General features: G+C 39.8%; 1 protein-coding gene across 1 annotated transcript in view; it reads right to left on the minus strand.

The window, feature by feature from the left end:
• The window catches only part of LOC140727211 (cilia- and flagella-associated protein 47-like), a 596,979-nt gene that overhangs the window by 410,309 nt on the left and 165,675 nt on the right, over positions 1-20,995 (minus strand). The window contains exon 23 of the mRNA XM_073044476.1: positions 14,277-14,475. Within this exon, the coding sequence (XP_072900577.1) occupies positions 14,277-14,475 (199 nt within the window). The remainder of the gene's footprint in view (positions 1-14,276; positions 14,476-20,995) is intronic.

The raw sequence follows: 20,995 nt of genomic DNA on the forward strand, positions 1-20,995 counted from the left end.
TACAACCATTCGCTTTGTGGAAGATTTTGCACCCCAGACCTTAAAGATGCGTGCTGAGTATAAAGGCGTAATGAAAGTGCTTTTTGATCGTGGTTTCAAACCTTCCTTTCGTAATCTTGCTGACCTAAGAATCAAGTTTAATACCGGGGAATTCAAGTGGTTCAAATCAGCGAGGGAAGCTGAAGCGTTTGTGGCAAGTCTTCCGGCTATCCAGTCATCTTCGGAATCTGATCGGACCTCCTAAAATGGTGGATAAGTACTCCTCGTAGTAAAATTACTTTCTCTGGACTCGGAATTCACTTGAATCACTCAGACATTATTCACTGAAACTCTAAAGGCTGTTGACAATCTCTCCCGGGATTTGGTGTGTGTGTAATCTATTTTTACCTCTGTATAACTTTACCTACAGAGTTCTACAACTAATTCTAACTTGTTTTGGAGGTTTGAAGTCTTTAGTGAAGGCCTCCCTGTTTGTCGGTTCACAGTTCAACTGCTGATTTATTTTTCCTCTGTTTTAAATATTTATTTATTTTATCTTTTTCTTTTCTTCACCCCCTTTTTTTTCCATTCTCTGAATTTTTTTTTCTCCCTTCTCGGTGAACGGTTGATAAATACTCGTCTTGAATTTATAATTTTCTCCTTCCTCTTTTTTTCTTTTTCCTTCTTACCCTTTTTTTTCCCTTTCTCTTACTTTATTCTTCTATAATATTTCGCGGGTAGGTTAGTTTTGGTTTTCTTCCGATTTTCTCTGTATTAAGTTGTATATTTCGGCAGAAGGTGTTCTAATCTGTAGTTATGTTTTCTAGTGCATAAACTAGTTACTGTTTGTTATAGCATTTATACGGAACTGCTGTCAATGACACAGATCTGGAAGTTGTATTTGGGTTAATTTTTTTGGTAGAGCTAGCTACTTGTTTTGGTAGCCGTCTAGTTTTGGGTTGTGTGGATGGGGTGGGTTTTCCAGTTCCAACATTTCTTTATTGTTTAGGACATGTTTATATTTTGACCTTACGAATCTATGTTTACATCTCTGCTCCCAGACTGCTATTGTACCGCTTGATTTTTTATATGCCTGCTGCCTTTTATGCATTAGTAATTGATAATGGCTAGTGCACTTAAATTTGTGAGCTGGAATGTAAAGGAACTGAACCACCCTGTTAAAAGGAGGAAGGTATTCTCACATATTAAACAACTCAAAGCTGACATTGCTTTCCTCCAAGAAACTCATATTCGTTGTTTTGATAACTCCCGGCTTCTGTCCAAGTGGGCGGGTCAGCATTTTCATTCATCCTTTGCCGCTAAAGCTAGGGGAGTCTCCATTCTTATTAACTCAAATATTCCTTTTGAACTCCATGATAAAATATTGGACACAAATGGCCGTTTTATTATTGTTTCTGGTAAACTATATAACACTAAAGCTGCACTAGCAAACCTGTATGCCCCCAACTTTGATGATGTTAACTTTTTTGAACGGTTTTTTTCCTCACTACCAGACAAACTCATACTCTCTTATATTGGGTGGTGACTTTAACTGTTGGTTGGATCCTAAACTGGACCGATCGTCCTCTGTTACCAGATCACCTACCAAATCTGCCTTAGCTATTCAGTCGTTTCTCTCTAATTTTGGTATCTCTGATATATGGCGTTTCCTCCATCCTACGGAGAGAGATTATTCCTTTTTCTCACATGTTCACCATACCTTCACTAGAATTGACTATTTCCTACTTGATAACCAACTTATCCCATTTGCCCACACTTGTGACTATCAGAGTATACTGATTTCTGACCATGCCCCAATTACCCTCTCTCTGAACTTTCCCGGTCTCCCTCAGAGGAACAAACACTGGCGGTTCGATTCAATTTTATTATCGGATGATGATTTCATAAAATTTATTAAAGACCAGATAACCTTCTATTTTAACACTAATACATCACCTGAAGTGCCATCCCAGATTGTCTGGGATGCCATGAAAGCATATTTGAGGGGTCAAATAATCTCTTACACAGCAAATCTCAATAGAAGATCCTGTGCAGATCGAGCAGACCTCATTAACCAGATTAAAGATGTGGATCAATTATATGCCCAAACTAAGAACCCTGAATTATACAAGAAGCGCGTTGAACTCCAAACTAAATTTAACCTTCTGTCCACTCAACCTGTCGAACGCCAACTTCTCGAAAGCAAGAGCCGCTTTTACATTCATGGGGATAAGTCTGGTAAATTCCTAGCCAATCAGCTGAGGCGTTCCAAAGCCAAACAACATATTACAAAGATCCGGAAGGAGAACGGAAACTTTACATCGGATCATTTAGAAATTAATGACGCATTTAAAAATTTTTATTCTCGGCTTTATTCCTCTGAATCCCTGAATGACAATATCTCTGTGGATCAAATTTTACAGAATCTGAATATCCCCTCACTTTCATCTGATTTCAAAGCCAAACTCAATGCGCCTATATCACTAGAAGAAATATCTTTTGCAATTTCTGCACTGTCCTCAGGGAAATCTCCTGGACCTGATGGGTTCCCTGTGGAATTTTATAAATCATTCTCCTCACTTCTTTCTCCTCAGTTACTTTCAGTATTATCTGACTCGTTTAACTACGGCAAATTGCCACCCTCTTTCAATGAGGCATCTATTATTCTTCTTTTAAAAAAGGGCAAAGACCCAACAGAGTGTTCCTCGTACAGGCCGATCTCTCTGCTCAATGTTGATGTAAAGATCTTAGCTAAAGTGTTGGCTCATAGATTAGAAACCGTTATTCCCTCCATTATCTCTGATGACCAAACAGGCTTTATTAAAAACCGTCTCCCTTTTTTTAACATTCGGCGTCTATTTAATATTTTATACTCAGTTCCAACTGGGACTCCTGAATGTGTTATCTCCCTTGATGCGGAGAAAGCATTTGATCGTATAGAGTGGAACTACCTTTTTGCAGTCTTAGAAAAATTTGACCTTGGCCAAAGTTTCATCTCTTGGATCCAATTGCTGTACCTGTGTCCTACTGCTTCTGTTCTAACTAACTTTCAGAAATCCCAAGTATTCAATCTCAAACGTGGCACCTGTCAGGGATGCCCCTTAAGTCCCTTTCTCTTTGATTTGGCTATAGAACCTCTGGCGATAGCATTTCGAAAATGTCCTGAACTGACCGGGATTTGGAGAGGGGGTGTTGAGCATAAAGTCTCTCTCTATGCTGATGACTTATTACTCTTTCTCTCATATCCGTCTACATCCTTACCTCTAATGTTTTCACTTCTTGACCAGTTTAGCCAGATCTCTGGCTATAAACTCAACTTACATAAGAGTGAACTTTTCCCAATTAATAAAGAAGCACAAGAACTAATATTTCGTGATCTCCCTTTTAAAGTAGTCCATAATCAATTTATTTATCTTGGAATTACAGTCACAAGGAAGTTTAAAGATCTCTTTCATGAAAACTTTGTCAATCTTTCATATACTACAAAACAGAGTCTGGTACAATGGTCACTTCTATCTATGTCCTTGGTAGGTCGTATCAATGTTGTCAAAATGTATGTTCTCCCCAAATTTTTATACTTATTTCAATCTATCCCAATTTTTATTCCTAAATCTTTTTTTGATTCCTTAGACTCGATTATTTTGTCATATCTGTGGCAGAATAAGCGCTCTAGAATTAATAAAATCCACCTCCAAAAATCTAAAAAAGAGGGTGGCATGGCTTTACCTAACTTTCGCTTATATTACTGGGCAGCTAATATACGTTGTGCTGCCTTCTGGTCTTTCTTCCACGGTCAACCTGAGTGCCCTAACTGGGTGGCAATGGAGTTGAGCTCTACTAAAGAATTATCTATATCTGCACTTCTTGGCTCTGCACTCCCTAGCAGTCTGCCCAGATCAATAGCTAATCCTCTGGTTAGACACACTTTGCGTATATGGGCTCAGTTCAGGAAATGCTATGGTTTCCAGGGGTTTTCGATTTCTAGCCCTGTCGCACATAATCACCTTTTTTTACCTACCATGTTCGATTCAGCATTCCATGTTTGGTACAGGAAGGGCATTAGACATTTTGAAGATCTCTTCATTGATAACCGCTTCGCTTCTTTTCAACAGCTCTCTGTTAAGTTCAACCTGCCTAACGCTCACTTTTTCAGATATCTCCAAATCCGACACTTTACTGCTCCTTTAATTCCTAACTTTCCTGAAATGCCTGCGAAAAATGCTATGGACCTATTTCTCTCCATTAATCCACTAGGTAAAGGTTTAATTTCAATTATCCAAGATAAACTAGCAGCCTTACGACGGGCCCCTGTGGATAAAATTAAATTGGCCTGGGAGCAGGATTTAAATATCTCCTTATCCGAGGAGAGCTGGGACTCAGTTCTCAAATCGGTTAACTCAACCTCTCTTTGTGCTCGCCATTGTCTCTTACAGTTTAAGATTGTTCATAGAGCCCATATGTCTAAATCTAAACTATCTCAATTCTACCCTGGCATTAGTCCGCTCTGTGATAAATGCAAGAGGGGCGTGGCCTCTCTCATCCATATATACTGGTTCTGTCCTAGCTTGGAGAAATTCTGGAAAGATGTCTTCACTACACTATCCGGTATTCTGAATCAGCACCTAGAACCTAACCCCTTAATTGCTCTGTTCGGTTTTTGGGGCGAGACAGATTTATGTCTGGGTCCGTCCAAATGCCGAATACTATCCTTTGCCTCTCTCCTGGCGAGACGCTTGATCCTCCTTAGATGGAGAGATGTTGCCCCGCCCACTCATGCGCAATGGCTTAACGACATTATGGCCTGCTTGGACCTCGAAAAAATTCATTATTCAGTTCTCAATTCGGATTTAAAGTTCCATAAGGTCTGGGGGCCTTTTATCGAGTACTTTCATAACCTTCCTCTTGACTAGGGTTTTTTTTTTCTTTTTGGTCCCTTGCTTTCAGCTCCCTTTTTTTTTCTGGTAGTAGGCATTATTATCCTCTGTGCTAAGTGTATTCACAGTCTGGGAGTTTGACTGTCCGGACTTATACTCTCTATATTGTGTGGTGGTTGGTCTGGAATTGTTGTTTTTTTTCTTGTGTTGTGGGGTTTGGGGAGGACACTAAGCTCACTTGTCTTTAATTTAGGTGCTTTTTTGTTAAATTCTCTTCCTTTGTAGCATATTGTTATTGTATGCTTAACCTTGCTCTGTATTAATGCTCCTCATTGGGATTTGGGGTTTTTAATTTTGTAAAATGTTTTGAAAAACGAATAAAAAAATTTTATTAAAAAAAAATTGTACAAAGCCTTGGTAAGGCCTAATTTGGAGTATTGTGTACAGTTCTGGTCACCAAATTATAGGAAAGATGTCAACAAAATAGAGAGAGTACAGACAAGATTTACTAGAATGTTACCTGGGTTTCAGCACCTAAGTTACAGGGAAAGATTGAACAAGTTAGGTCTTTATTCTTTGGAGCGTAGAAGGTTGAGGAGGGACTTGATAGAGGTATTTAAAATTATGAGGGGGATAGATAGACGTGGATAGGCTTTTTCCATTGAGAGTAGGGGATATTCAAACAAGAGGACATGAGTTGAGACTTAGGGGGCAAAAGTTTAAGGGCAACATGAGGGGGAACTTCTTTACTCAGAGAGTGGTAGCTGTGTGGAATGAGCTTCCAGTAGAAGTGCTAGAGGCAGGTTCGGTATTGTCATTTAAAGCAAAATTGGATAGGTATATGGACAGGAAAGGAATGGAGGGTTATGGGCTGAGTGCGGGTCAGTGGGATTAGGTGAGAGTAAGCTTTCGGCATGGACTAGAAGGGCCGAGATGGCCTGTTTCCATGCTGTAATTGTTATATGGTTATAATCTAGGCCTTAAGTCCATATGCTTAATTGTCAAGTTCCAGCTACTTTAAATTCTGGCAAATATCCTTAAAAGCTATCTATTACAAGCCTGAGCTTAAATTCGGTACCAATCCAACCAGAAATACAATACAACAGGAAAACTATTAGTAGGTGGAATAGAAAATGTGCTCTAGGAGTAATGATAAATCACCAAATTGAGATGAGAGATTGCAAGGAAAGTAGCATATTACTTTCAGCCTCATTTTTTTAAAATTAACTCTCTACCAATTGAAGGATTCAGTAACATATGTGAGATCCAAAGCAACAATGTATAAATTCCCTAGAGTTGTCAAGCAAATCATGTCAACTGTACTTCTTGCTGGACAAATCCATGTATTAATTGGTGGAAGCGACACTTAGATCAGTAGAAGGAAGCAACTGAGAGGGACCTGGGAATGATTTTCCTTGTGGTGTACAGCAGGCAGAACATTGTTGGACTTGTCTCTTTTCTTGAAGATGGTCAGTGCATATCACTCATTGATTAACAGTGTTGCACTATAAAATAGTGTTACATCTTTGCTCAGTGTAACTTTCACCCCAACCAAAACAACCCCTGAATTTATACAAACACAAGTACCTTTGGGGTATCAACATTCACACTACAACCAACCAGTCTTATGAAATGAAACCTCATTCCCATCCTTATCTTATGAACAAGTCAACCAATTATTTGCAACATGCTAATAGAAACAACAATAATGGATCAGATCTCATATAATAATGGTAACAACTCTGAAAAATAAAACATCGACATTTAGCCACTTTAACAACTATCCATCAGAACTGAATACAGATATCTTATCAATTACCAACCAAACTAAATAATAATCTTCACTTGTACTCAAGCATTAATGTAGCTATCATGAAAAACAAAAGTACATTACAAACTCATAACTGGAGTCTGAGGCTACGTCCACACTAGACCGGATAATTTTGAAAATTCCGGTTTCGCGTAAAAACGAAGGACATCCACACCAAGCATTTTTGAAAATACCTCCGTCCACATTAAAACGGGTATTTCGGCGAATCTCCTCCTACTGGGCATGTGCAGGACACTTCTACCAAAAACAAGCGATGTGTTTGGTGTCGAATCTCGCCGTGAAAGACTTGGTGCGCATTTGTCCAGTTACAGACTAGAAAATCTTAATTGCCAAACAACGGACAGCTGTTGGCTCTCATGCAAGAGGACTTAAAACTAAACAAAACAAATATTGGAGCGTATGGAGGCAACCGACAGGGAGTTCATGGACAGTATGACCCAGCTGACGACGAACATTGAAAAACTGACTAACTCTGTTGCATTAATAAAGCACCTTGTTAAATGTATAAAACATGTCTGCATCAGTGTTATCTTGTATTTCCATACAATCTTACATTAGGCTGTTAAACATCTATAGTCAGAGAAGTACTTGCATAAATAGGTAAACCACCTTCATACAAGTGAGGACAGAAAACAGGGCAAAGTGAGCATATTTATTTATTCAGTAAGTTATGGGTCAAAGTATTTGGTAAGTACATTTCTAACTCTTCTGGCTTCAATCTCATTGCCATCTGTTCTGAAATTGTTAGGTTGAGTTCAAGAAAACAATGAAATAGCATGCTGCTGTCACTATCTGTTCCAGCACGTCATGACAGTGTTTTTAGATTTCTCTGGTTACCTGGTCCACACTGCTCTGCCCAATCCAGCGTTTTCAAATTTATACATTCTGGAGGGCATTTTAGAAAAGCTCCATTTTCAGGGGAGGAAAACGACATTTCAGTGTGGACAGAGGGTCAAAGCGAAGAGAAAAGGGTTCGGTTACGGATTTATCTGGTCTAGTGTGGACGTAGCCATAGAGACATAAAGCACAGAGGTAGGCCCTTCAGCCCTACTCATACATGCAGATTAAGTTGCCAACCAGAAGAAGTCCCATTTACCTGGGTTTGGACCATATCCCTTGAAATTGTCCTATCCATGTACCTATTCAAATATGTTGTAAACTATAATTGTACCTACAGCTACCACTTCATCCGGAATATCTTTCCACATATCCACGATACTTTGTGTTAGAAGATTGCTCCTCAGATTCCCTTTAAATTTTTCCCTACTCTCCTTAAATCTGTGCCCTCTAGTTTTAGATTTCACTGCCTTGGGGAAAAAGACTTGACTATTTGCCTAATCTATGCTCCTCAAGATTTTATATGTCTCTATAAGTTCACATTTCAGCCTCTCAAGTTCAAGGGAAAAAGCCCCAGCCCATCCAATTTCTCCTTACAACTTAAGCCTTCTAGTCCCAGTAACATGTTTACAAATCTTTTCTGCACCCTTACCCTACAAATAGCTAGAAATCAAACTGTGCACAGTATTCCAAGTGTGATCTCACCAACATCTTGCACAATTGTAACATGCCATCCCAATTCTTGAACACAGTATCCTGACTGATGAAGGCAAGCAGGCTGAACATCTTCATGACCCTGTCTACATGCATTGCTGTTTTTAGGAAACTATATAGTTGCATAACTTGTTATCTTCTACTAAACTCCCCAGGGCCATACAGTTTACTGTCCAGGTTTAACTTCAGTGCCAAAATACAATACTTTGCCTCAATTGCATTCCTCTGCCATTCCTTGTCTACAGTTTCCCTTTAATCTAGATCCTGTTGTAATCTTAGATAGACTTCTTTGTTGTTCATTATATCACAAATCTTGATGCCATCCTCAAACTTAATACCCATGCCAACTATATTTTCATCCAAGTCATTGATTATCAGGATAAACAACAGGGACTGCTAGTTGCAGTCATTCAATCTGAAAAATAACCCTCGAGTACCACATTCTGATTCCTTATACCAAGCCAAATTTGCATCCCATTGGGTAGCTCACCCTGTATCATATATGATCTAACCTTCTGAACAAGCCAATCGTATAAGACCTTGTCAAAGGACTTGCTGAAGTACATGTATATAATGTCCACTGTCCTGTTCTCATTAGTCATCTTGGTCACCTCTTCAAAGAAACTCATCAGACTCATGAAACGTGATTTCGCACACAGAAAACCATTCTGACTATCCCTAATCAGTCCTTCCCTTTCCAAATGTAGATATTTCCTGGGATACCCTTCCAGTATTTTTCCCACCATTGATGTTAGGCTTACCAGTCCAGGCTTGTTCTTGCAGCCCTTCTTAAATAAAAGCACAATGTTATCCATCCTCCAATCTTTTGGTACCTAACTTGTGGCTAATGATAGTATAAATATCCCTGCCAGGGACACACCAACTTCTTCTCTACCTTCACACAATGTCCGAGGACACACTTGGTCAGACCATCAGACCAGAACACATAAGAACAGAGCCAAGCTATTTGCTTCATCGAGTCCACTCCACCATCCCACCACAGCCAATTCACCTCCGCCTCATCTCTATTCTCCTGCCTTCTCTCCATAACATTTCACACCCTGAATAATCAAGAACAGATCAACCTCCACCTTAAATAGACCCAATGACCTGGCCTCCACAGCCATCCACAGATTCCCCATCCTCTGGCTGAAGAAATTTCTCCTCATCTCTATTCTAAATGGTCTATTCTGAGACTGTGCGCTCCGATCATCGAGACCCCACAAGAAGAAACATCCTTGCCACATCCACTCTATCTTGACCTTTCAATATTTGATAGGTTTCAATGAGATTCCTCTTCATTCTTCTAAATTCCAGTGAGTAAAGGCTCCTCTTATGATAAGCCTTTCATTCCTGGAATCCTTCTCATGAACACCTTATGAACCCTCTCCAATGTCAGAATATCCTTTTTTAAATAAGGTGCCCAAAACTGTTGATAATATTCCACATGAGGCCTCATCAGTATTAAGCTTCAGCATTACTCCTTGCTTTTATATTCTAGTCCTCCTGAAATGAATGCTAACATTACATTTGTCTTCCTCATTATTAGAACATAGAACATAGAAATCTACAGCACATTACAGGCCCTTCGGCCCACAATGTTATGTGGACCATGTAACCTACTCTAGAAACTGCCTAGAACTTCCTTGTGCATAGCCCTCTATTTTTCTACGCTTCATGTACCTATCTAAGACGCTCTTGAAATACCCTATTGTATCTGCTTCCACCACCATTTCTGGCAGTGCATTCCATGCACCCACCACTCTCTGTGTTAAAATCTTATCCCTAACATCCCCTCAGTAGCTATTTCCAAACACCTTAAAACTATACCCCCTTGTGTTAGCCAGTTCAGCCCTGGAAAAAGCCTCTATCTATCCATGCAACCATTATCCCAACTTGCAAATTATTGACTCAACTTGCAAATTAACCTTTAGGGAATCCTGCACAAGGACTCCCAAGTCTCGTAGCACCTTGGATTTTTGAATTTTCTCCCCATTCAGAAAATAGACTATGCTTTTATTCCTTCTACCACAGTGCATGATCATACACTGCATTCCAGTTGCCACTTCTTTGCCCATTCTCCTACCCCTTCCAAATCCTTCTGCAGCCTCCCTCCTTCCTCAACACTGCCTGCTCTTCCAACTATCTTTGTATCATCCACAAACTTGGCCACAAAGCCATCAGTTCTATCATCCAAATCATTGATGTACAACATAAAAAGAAGCAGTCCCAACACCAAGCATTTCAGAACACCACTTGTCATCGGCAGCCAATCAGAAACGGCTCCCTTTATTGTCATTCTTTCCTTCCTGCCCATCAGCCAATGCTTTCTCCATGCCAGCATCTTTCCTGTGAAACCATGAGCTCTTATCTTGTTAAGTAGCCTCATGAACAGCACCTTGTCAAATGCCTTCTCAAAAATCCAAGTACACAACATTCACCGATTCTTCTTTGTCTATCCTGTTTGTTAATTCCTCAATGAATTCCAACAGATTTGTCAGGCAAAATTTTCCCTTAAGGAAACCATGCTGACTTTTGCCTATTTGCTTCCAAGTACCCCAAAATTACATCTGCAACAATCAACTCTGACATCCTCCCAACCACAGAGGTCAGGCTAGCTGGACTATAATTTCCTTTCTTCGACCTCCCTCCCTTCTTGAAGGGCAGAGTGACATTTGCAATTTTCCAATCCTCTGGATAAATTCCAGAATTCTGTAAAGATCCTTACTAATACCTCCATAAACTCTTCAGCTACCCCTTTCAGAACCTTGTGGTGTAGTCCATTTGGTCCAGATGACTTATCTACCTTCAGATCTTTAAGTTCCCCAAACACCCTCTCCCTGGCCTTAGCAACTGCAATCACTTCTGCCCCCTGGCACTCTCAAACTTCTGACATACTGCTAGTGTCTTCTACGGTGGCATTTTTAATTGTCTTCTGTTGTTTTTTAAAGTTTCCCAATCATCTAACTTTCCAATAATTTTTGCTCTATTATACGCCCTCTTTTTTATGCTCGCTTTGACTTCTTTTGTCAGCCATGGTTGCATCATCCTGAATTTAAAATACTTCTTCTTCTTTGGGGTGTATCTATCCTGTCCCTTCCAAATTGTTCCTAGAGCCTCCAAACTTTGCTGCTCTGCCATCATCCCTGCTGGTGTCCCCTTCCAATCAACTTTGGCTAGCTCCTCTTTCATGCCTCTGTAATTCCCTTTACTCTACTGTAATACTGATACATCTGACTTCAGCTTCTCTTTCTTAAATTGCAGGGTGAAATCTCTCATAATATGTTCATTGTCTCCAAAGGATTCCTTTACCTTAAACTCCCTAATCAAATCTGGTTCATTACACAACACCGAATCCAGATTAGCTGATCCATTAGTGGGCTCAATCAGAAGCTACTCTAAAAGCCATCTTGTAGGCATTCTACAAATTCTCTCCCTTGAGATCCAGCATTACATTGCTCCCAACCACCCTACTAGAGCTGACACTAGCTCTCCAAGGTCCTCTGTCCTGGGCCATTTTTAAGTTGTTCAAGTTATCTCCTGGTTTACCCCACCTTCTTGGTGTATCCTATCTTTCCCAGGGATGAGAACTTTGGAGCTTCCATTAGTGATTTAGTAGCACTGGGTTTTTACAGGATGAGGTTGCCATTCCCATGCCCAACCCTCCTCCTTTCACAGCAGCTTGGGACCATCCATGGCAGAGTTTTGAGACTGAGTACCAACCTGATTTTCCCAGTGTACCTGCATATTGAAATCCCCCATGACTATCGTAACACTGCCCTTTTGACATGCCTCTTCTATCTCCTGTTGTAATTTGTATCCCGCATCCTGGCTGCTGTTTGGAGGCCTGTATATAATTCCCATCAGGGTCTTTTTACCTTTGCAGTTCCTTAACTCTACCCACAATGATTTCTACATCTTCTGAACCTATGTCACCTTTTTCTAAGAATTTGATTTCAATTTTTAAAAAAAGAGACATACAACACCCTCTGCCTATCTACACAATGTGCATTCTTGAGTATTAAGCTCCCAACAATAATTTTTTTCAGCTATGACCCAGTAATGCCTACAATGTCATAGCTGTTAATCTTTAACTGTGCTACAAGATAATCTACTTTATTCTATATAACACCTTATATTCAAATATAGACCTATCAATCCTATATTCATCATCCTTTTCTATTTTGTCCCCTTTTTCATTGCAACTCACTGCAATTTTGCCCAAACCATCCTACTCGTACCCACACTGGCACGAGGCATAAGCAACAATCCAGAGATTGCTACTCTGGAGGTCCTGCTTTACAGCTTTGTCCCTAGTTCCCTAAATTCTCCCTTCAGGACCTGCTTGCTTTTCCTATCGATGGAATTGGTACAAATATGTACCAAGGCTTCTGGCTGCTCACCATCCCCTTTTAGAATGTCGTGGACTCGATCTGAGACACCCCTGACCCTGGCACCTGGGAGGCAACATACCAACTGGTGTCTCTATCGCATCCACAGAATCTCATGTCTACTACTCTAACAATGGAATCCCCTATCACTATTGCAGTCCCCTTCCCTCCCATTCCCTTCTGAGCCACAGCGCCAGACTCAGTGCCAGAGAGCTGGTCACTGCAGCTCCCCCCACCGGTAGATAGTTCCACCTCAACAGTATCCAAAAAGGTATATAGATCATTGAAGGAAACAGTTTCAGGGTACTCTGTACTGGCTGCTCATTTCCATTCTCTCTCCTAACATCACCCATTTTACCTGACTCCTGCAACTTAGGGGTGACTACCTCCCTATCTATCTATCTATCTATAGCTCCTATCTGTCATCTGCTCAGCTTCTTGTATGAGCTGAAGGTCATCGAGCTTCAGCTCCAGTTCCTTAACACATTCTACAACTTGGTGCACCTGGTATAGATGTGGTTATCCAGGAGGCTGGAGGTCTCCCAGAATTCCCATATTTCATACAATGAACACAACACAGCCCCTGGAGCCATGCACTAACAGACAAAGAATGAAGAATGAAGAAGAAGAAACTTACCAGTTACGTACTTCACCCACGCCTGTTCTCGCCAAACCCTCCCCTGCTTTATTTTTATTTGCTCTTGTTAATGCATGAAGCCTCCTGCACCAATTCGACTGTGGCTGCCCAGGGAACTACCCACATTTATGCACATTAAGATCACTAGTACCTCCTCTTTTGTAAAGTGGATATATTCCAAAACATCACTATTCTCTGAACTCTCAAGCTTCCAAAACCACCTTCATGGTAAACACAGATTAGAAGTATTCATTTCAAATCTCATCCATCTGCTGTTGCTCCACACAAAGATGACTAAACTGAAGCAACAGAAGTCCTACTCATGCCCTAGTTACCCTTACATAATCTCATAGGATTCTCCATTACCTTATCAGCCAAAACTGTCTCATGCCCCCTTTCTGCATTCCTTTTTCCCTCTGAAGTGTATCCCTGTATCCTTTATATAAACCTCTTAAAAGGATTTGCTTGATCACAGCTGCCTGTACCTAACATATGCCCCATCTTCTTCATAACCAGAGTCTCAATATTCTTCATGAACTAGGGGTCTCTAATTCACTCCAACAGGAACACGCCAGCCCACATTCTCCATATATCACTTATAAAAGCCTCCCACTTGCCAAATATCCCTTTACCTGCTAACAGCTTCTCCCAACAAAACTTGGCAGGTTCCAGTCGAATACAATCAAAATTAGCCATGCTTGATTTTAGAGCTTTAACTTAGGTATACCAGTACTATCCTTGTCCTTGAATATATTAAAACTAATAGAATTATGACTATTGGTCCCAAAGACCAGAATGTTTTTGTATCTCTTTCAATTTATTCTGTTACTTATTTATACCAACTTCAGTTTTATATTTTCAAAGTCCAATAATTCTCACATTTTCTTTTATTTTTCAAATTGCAGCATGTTTCTAAATATTCTCTGTTATTTTATAAACCTAATGAAAAGACACTAACAATAATTAACTTCATGTTAGAATAAGAGTAAGCAAAAGGAATAAAATGTTCAAACCTTAAATAGTTTAAACAAGTAATTTGGACTGTTGCTGAAGTCTCCTTGTTTAGAGGAACTGGGATCAGGTTCACAAAGGGGGGATCTATAATCATTTTAGGGGTATGTATGATACCATTCACAGAAATTACTCGATAAGGGGTGCTTTTATCCTCGTTAATAAACATGGGTATTTCAGCCTTATAATTGCCTGGGCAACCTGAAAAATATGCAAGCAGAGAAAAAATATCAGTTTTGAAGGTAATATGATACAAATTATTGACACTCTCCCCACTCACCAGAAACTCCCTCTGCTCTATCCTCATAGAAAAATATGCAAACATTAGAATAATTTTCAAACAAGCAAGGAATCACAGATCAAATGTTGCATACCACTTAAATGAAACAGATTAACATAGAAAAAGCTAGATGTTTTGAGGTGGTAATAAGATGTAATAAGTGTTTTTATTTTGATTAGTTTTGGAGTTTGCAAAACATAAGCTTCTAATTTAAAATAATCTACCTGTTTTAATCTACGATGCTTGGATTTTAAAAATGGATTTTTGTCATGAAGCAAACTGAAGCTCTTGAAATTAATGGGGCTAATCAGCTTAATTTCAAATACTTGGCAATATAAAGACAATTCTAAATGTAAACACCTACGTGTGACTAGCATGCAATAAGTTTTGCCTGAATCTATATCTCTACATTTACTCATAATACAAAGCAGGATAGCTTTTATCAGAATCAGAATCAGAATCAGAATCAGACTTTAATCACCAAGTACCTATGCACATACAAGGAATTTACTTCCGGCAGATGTTGTCTCTCTGCTCATAACAATAATAATGATAAATATAAATGAAAATATAGATTATACATACAGGTAGTGCAATCCATGTAATAGTTAGCCGACAGTTAACTGGCAGTTAACTGTTCAGCAAAGTGACCGCAGTAGGGAAAAAACTTCTCCAATGCCTATTAGTCTTAGTCTGGAGGGATCTGAAGCGCCTACCAGACGGAAGCAGATCAAACAGTCCGTGCGCAGGATGGGAGGATTGGAAATAAGATTTTGTGGCTAACGTAAAGAGAAATGAACAGGTGATGAAAGTGACATTTTTTCCACTGGCGAAGAGATTAAGTATTTTGAGGACAATAATTCTAAAGTGGAAATATCACAACGTTTAGTATTGGGTACTTAGTTTAGACACCTACTTTCTGAGGCATACTACTGCACAAAGATAATTCAAAGACAGAAGAATGACCCTGAAATGCATGGCTCAAAGTTATGACAGCTGACTTGGGAATATAGTTGCTTTCATGGAGAATGGGGTTGGGTGGTGGGAGGTTATATGAAAAGATGTGCTTAACCTAAGCAGCTCAAGGATAATCTTAACAGATGTTGTACATCAAACTTATACGACAGGTGAAGACTCAAACATCTAATGTCATTTACAACATTTTGGAGCCATATACTATGTATCGTATGAATCTTGCATAATGTTGTACAATGTTGAATGCCATTCAATTAATTTCTGGCCATCAAATAGTCTTCTAACATCTACAATGAATACACTAGAGTTTCTTAAGTAATTATGCTTTATAACTTTCTCTCTCTGACGGACCTTTGTAATGACTTTAACTAATTGTTTTCAAGTGAAATTTATAGCAGGTGCTAAAAAAACATCAGTTCACTTGGCTGTGACAAAAACAAGAATTTTAAGAACAACAAAATAACAAGATGATGAAATAATTTGCAAATAAATCAGTTTACAGCCAGTTACTTTTGCTTCTGAGAAGTTAGTCACTTACCACAGGCTAGAATCTAAAGTACCACTGTGCTTTTTGAAACAGCTTCAAAAGAAAATTATTTTTAAAAGCATATTTTCACAATAAATACCTACGTGGGCAAAAGCCAACTGTAATGCAGTGTCTTTGGCTGGGTTGAAGACTCCCATTAAAGTCATAGATTCTGAAAACACCCTCATCGAGAGCTTTGCTTTGTTGACTATTTAAATCGAACATCCATTTTACCTCTTTACTCGAATTATTCAGTATTTCAATTTTCTTTCAGATTATACAAAAATAAAAATAAAACAATGGTCAATAACGCTTTTCTTCAATTAAAACAAAGAAAATATCACTTTAAGATGGTGGAATTGCAAAAAGTAAGAAAAAGTACTAATTATAGACATAGAATATGGTACCTTTATAAAAGATTCTGCTGCAATAACACCTAAATCATTGTATCCTGTCATTAGGAAGAATTCCACCTCTGTAGTTGAAAGTTCAATTGGTGGATGAAGAGCTGAAAGATAATGTTAACAATTCTGTTGATCTCTCATTTTGTTTCAAGTAAAGAAAAGTAATATAAAATTTTATGAATGATAAAATGAATAACATGAAAATGTATCAAAAAATTAAATACTATCTAAATTAAAAGCAATATATATTAAAACAACAAACTACAGATCAGGAGAGATATCAAAATTTGATTCCCACTACATTAGATAATTAAGGCACATGTAGAATTAAGATAATCCAAATAAATTATGAAACACTGCAACAGGTTAAAGGTTTCAACATATGAAACTCATCAAAAGAGTAGAATACCAGCATTCAGAATGGATCTCATTTGTTTTCATTTAATCTTACTTAGTAAAATCCACAATGGTTACACAAAATTTTAACAACACTGCATTTTTACTTGGATTTATAGAAATACTGCTCTTAAATTGCAGGAAATAATACCACAGACAATTTATTAAAGCCTTCTTCACTTTATCTAAGGTGCCCTTTGAAACTGTGGATAATTTGTGTAATTCCATTACAGTTCTTTGGGTGCTGAGGTGGCTGATGTGGCCAATGAGGTACCTGCAGTCACAAATACAAGAAAATCAGGAGGTCCTTGATGGGGATGGCAGCAGTGTGGTATGGAAGGTGGTACCTCCTTCTGCGATTTACACTGTGAATCTATGGAGCCCAATGAATGAACTCAAGGCCCTAAATGTTTCCCTGAATGCTCCTTCTCTGCTTTGATTTATCATTGGCCAGGAATTCCCTTGAGTCAGTGGAGATGTTACACTTTTTCAAGTTGGCTTTGAGAGCATTCTTTCATCTGTTTCTTCTGATCATTTGGCAATTGCTCAGCAGAGTGGAGCTCAGAATAAAGTGTCTGTTTTAGAAGTCTTACATCAGGCATATTGTTGGTTCATCATAGCTAACTATGTGCAATTGATGCTTTAACACCTTAGATGTAGGCCTGGGGGAGGAAACTAAAAAGCTTCATTCTTGCTTCAGATAAATAAGGAGCATCCTGAAAAAAAACACATTTTTTGGTACAAATGCTTAAAATATCTGCAATAAGTAATCCAGAAGTATTCGCAGAAGTATTCAGAAGACCACCTGTAGAGTATATTTTTTGTGTTATATTGAACTCTTTAATGTTCACACATGCTTCAGATAGTGAAAGGCTGTTCTCTCTCTCCCTCTCCAATCAGGCTTTTCTGAAATCCAAGTAGACCATGCACAATGATTTGTATTACTGCTTATAATTTCCTTGACGTTAGTCTATAGATCATGCCCATTACGCATCTGGATGAATAGAACAGGGATTTAGGAACCAGCTATTTCCCTGCTGAAAGAATGCAGTTGAGAAATACCTCAGTGATAACTGTCCCTACGGTAATCAGCAGGACCATCCATCTACTGTTTTTACTTTAAACATTTTTGTCTCTTCTGTGAAAATAGTCATGATTCTGTAAGTTTTCACAAATAAAACCACGTACACAACTCATTTATTGAATACAAAACAACTGAACACAAAGAGTGCTAATAAGCCTTTACATAATTATGTCATCACATCAGACCAGTCTCTTAAAGTGAAACACCAACTCAATGTCGGTAGTCATGAATTATGTACTTTCCACCAATTACAAAACCCTACACAGGCCGCTCCCCAGAATTCACTAAAACCGTTAATGGGAGCCAGTCTGGAGCTCAAATGAGCTGCCTGGCTCATGTCCTATATTCCAAGGGTGGAGGAACAGCAGGTACCTCTGGCTCATCCAGAGGTGCATTGACATGCTTAAGGTCATGTCATAATGGCAGGAGCATGGTAGAGGAATCCTCCAAATCCTAGTAGGCCAGTTTAAGACAATCTACCAAAATACGTTTTTTACAGACAGGTTTACCCCTCTTATCCGTGATAAAAGCCTCTTCTCCCTGTTCCAAAACACAGAACAGGCCATCATAAGGGGGCCTAAGGGGATGTTGATGTGTATTATCGTGAACAAAAACAAACGAGTCGAAATGTAGGTCAACAGGATCCCAAGAGAGCTGTATGCCATGATCGAAGGTAGGAATAGGTGGAAAGGAATTGAATTTACTAAGGAGGGTGGAACACAGCTGAGAATGAGGCAGTCATGTCATCAAGAATGAGATCGCCTGGCACTTGTAACAGCTGTCTGTATACCAACACAACCATAGACGACTGCAGCCATTCTGAGCCCCAGCATGACCCACAGTAAATGATCATGCCAACACTTATCAGTCAGAGAAACCCTCAGAGTAGCCTTTAAGGAATGGTGAAACTGCTCTCATAGGCCATTAGACTGTGAGTGATATGCCATGGTGTGATGTAGCCTAACATCGAGGAGCTGGGCCATCGCAGTCCAGAGGTTTGAGATAAATTGGGGACCGTGGTCAAAGGAAATATCAGATGGGGTGCCAAACCAAGCAACCTAGATGCTGATGAATGCCTGAGCCACATCAGCAGCCATCGTCTTTGCTAGGGAGACAACCTCTTGTCACCTGGTGGTACGCTCCACCATGGAATGAGTTGCATGAAACCATGAGAGAGGGAAAAGGACCAACAAGGCCCATATTGACATGGTTAAACCGTCGCTCAGGGACCTCAAAAGGTGCCAACGGTGCCTGAACATTATGGTTAATTTTTTCCTGCTGGCACTCCACACAGGCTGCAGTCCAATCACACAGATACTTTTGAAGGCCGTGCCACACAAACTTTAGTGCAACCATTTTCCATGAGGACTCTGGTCCAGATGCATGTATGGAGTCAAAAGCAGTCTGCCTCCAGTTTGTAGGCACAATGGGCCGAGTGCAACCTGTTGAGACATTGCACAGAAGAGTAACCCCAGCTTCCCTAAATTTAATGTCAGGCCACTGCAGGCCTGTGACTGCTGTTCTGTAACCCTGGGCCTCTGGGTCAGTAGCTTGTTCAGCTGCCATACCATCATAGTCAACCCCTATGTGTATGGCCTCAATGGCTGGCCGTAAGAGGCAATCAGCCACAGCATTATTTCCCCCTTGATATGTTGTATATCAGTTGTGAACTTGGCTATGTTGGCCAGATGGCAATGCTACCATGCAGACTTTATATTTTGGCCATAGCATGCACAAGGGGTGTGTGGTCAACAAATGCTGTGAAATGGCAACCTCTAAAAGACCATGAAAATGGCAGACAGCCAGATAGACACTGAGAAGCTCACAGTCAAATGTCCTGTGCTTCCTTTCAGGGATACGGAGCTGGCAATGAAGAAGGCAAGTGGCTGCCACATTCCTCCAACCAACTGTTCATGCACAGCACCCGCAGCATAGTCTGAAGTGTCAGTAGTAGTGGCAATGGGTGCATTGGGGAGTGGGTGTGCCACAAGGGTTGCGTTAGAAAGAGCTCATTTGGTATTATCAAATTCCCTATTCATGTCCGCCGACCAATCAAGCACATGATGTTGGGGAAGTCCAGAATGAGGGGTCACAGTTTAAGGATAAAGGGGAAGCCTTTTAGGACCGAGATGAGGAAAAACTTCTTCACACAGAGAGTGGTGAATCTGTGGAATTCTCTGCCACAGGAAACAGCTGAGGCCGGTTCATTGGCTATATTTAAGAGGAAGTTAGATATGGCCCTTGTGGCTAAAGGGATCGGGGGTATGGAGAGAAAGCAGGTACAGGGTTCTGAGTTGGATGATCAGCTATGATTACACTGAATGGCGGTGTAGGCTCGAAGGGCCGAATGGCCTACTCTTGCACCTATTTTCTATGTTTCTATGATTAGGGGTATTGCCTTTAAGCATACTATACAGGGGAAGCAGAAGTTCAGCAGCTCACAGAATGAAGCATTGATAGAAATCCACCATGCCTAAAAATTTCTGTAGTTTTTTAGTTGTTTGATATGGTAGGAAATCCATAATAGCAGCTACTTTTGATAGGAGGGGTTTTGCACCTTATGCAGAGATTCAATGGCCAAGAAGGTCAATGGTTGACTGTTATGATATGGCAACAATGAATATAGAATTGAGACAGGTTTTTTTATAAACAAAGAAACATTTATTTAAACTCAGCTCAACAACAAATGAAAAGTAAACAAACAACTAACTTAACTGGAAGTTAACTGCTCTTAGGCAATTCAAACAGTTCTTAAAAGTGGTAATTGTGTAAGTCCAAATGATTTACACAGTCAATTAGGAGAGACTTTCCTGAAGTAACGAATTCCTCGACGATGTGACATTACTGCTGATCCCAGCCGAAATATGCCTTACCCAAAGGATTTACGACGAAGGAAATAAAAACGGCTTAAAGGAACTGACCTTTTCCTTGGCAAAACGCTGTGCCCAACCCTTCCTGCTTTCACAAATGCAGGAGCTATCTCGGCTGCATGTTACTACCTCCTTGAATGAAGATTCAACGAGGTCGATCCTGTATTACCGCCGACGACACCAACT

Source organism: Hemitrygon akajei, chromosome 5 (genome assembly GCF_048418815.1).
Source record: "Hemitrygon akajei chromosome 5, sHemAka1.3, whole genome shotgun sequence".
NCBI classification, from domain to species: Eukaryota; Metazoa; Chordata; class Chondrichthyes; order Myliobatiformes; family Dasyatidae; genus Hemitrygon; species Hemitrygon akajei.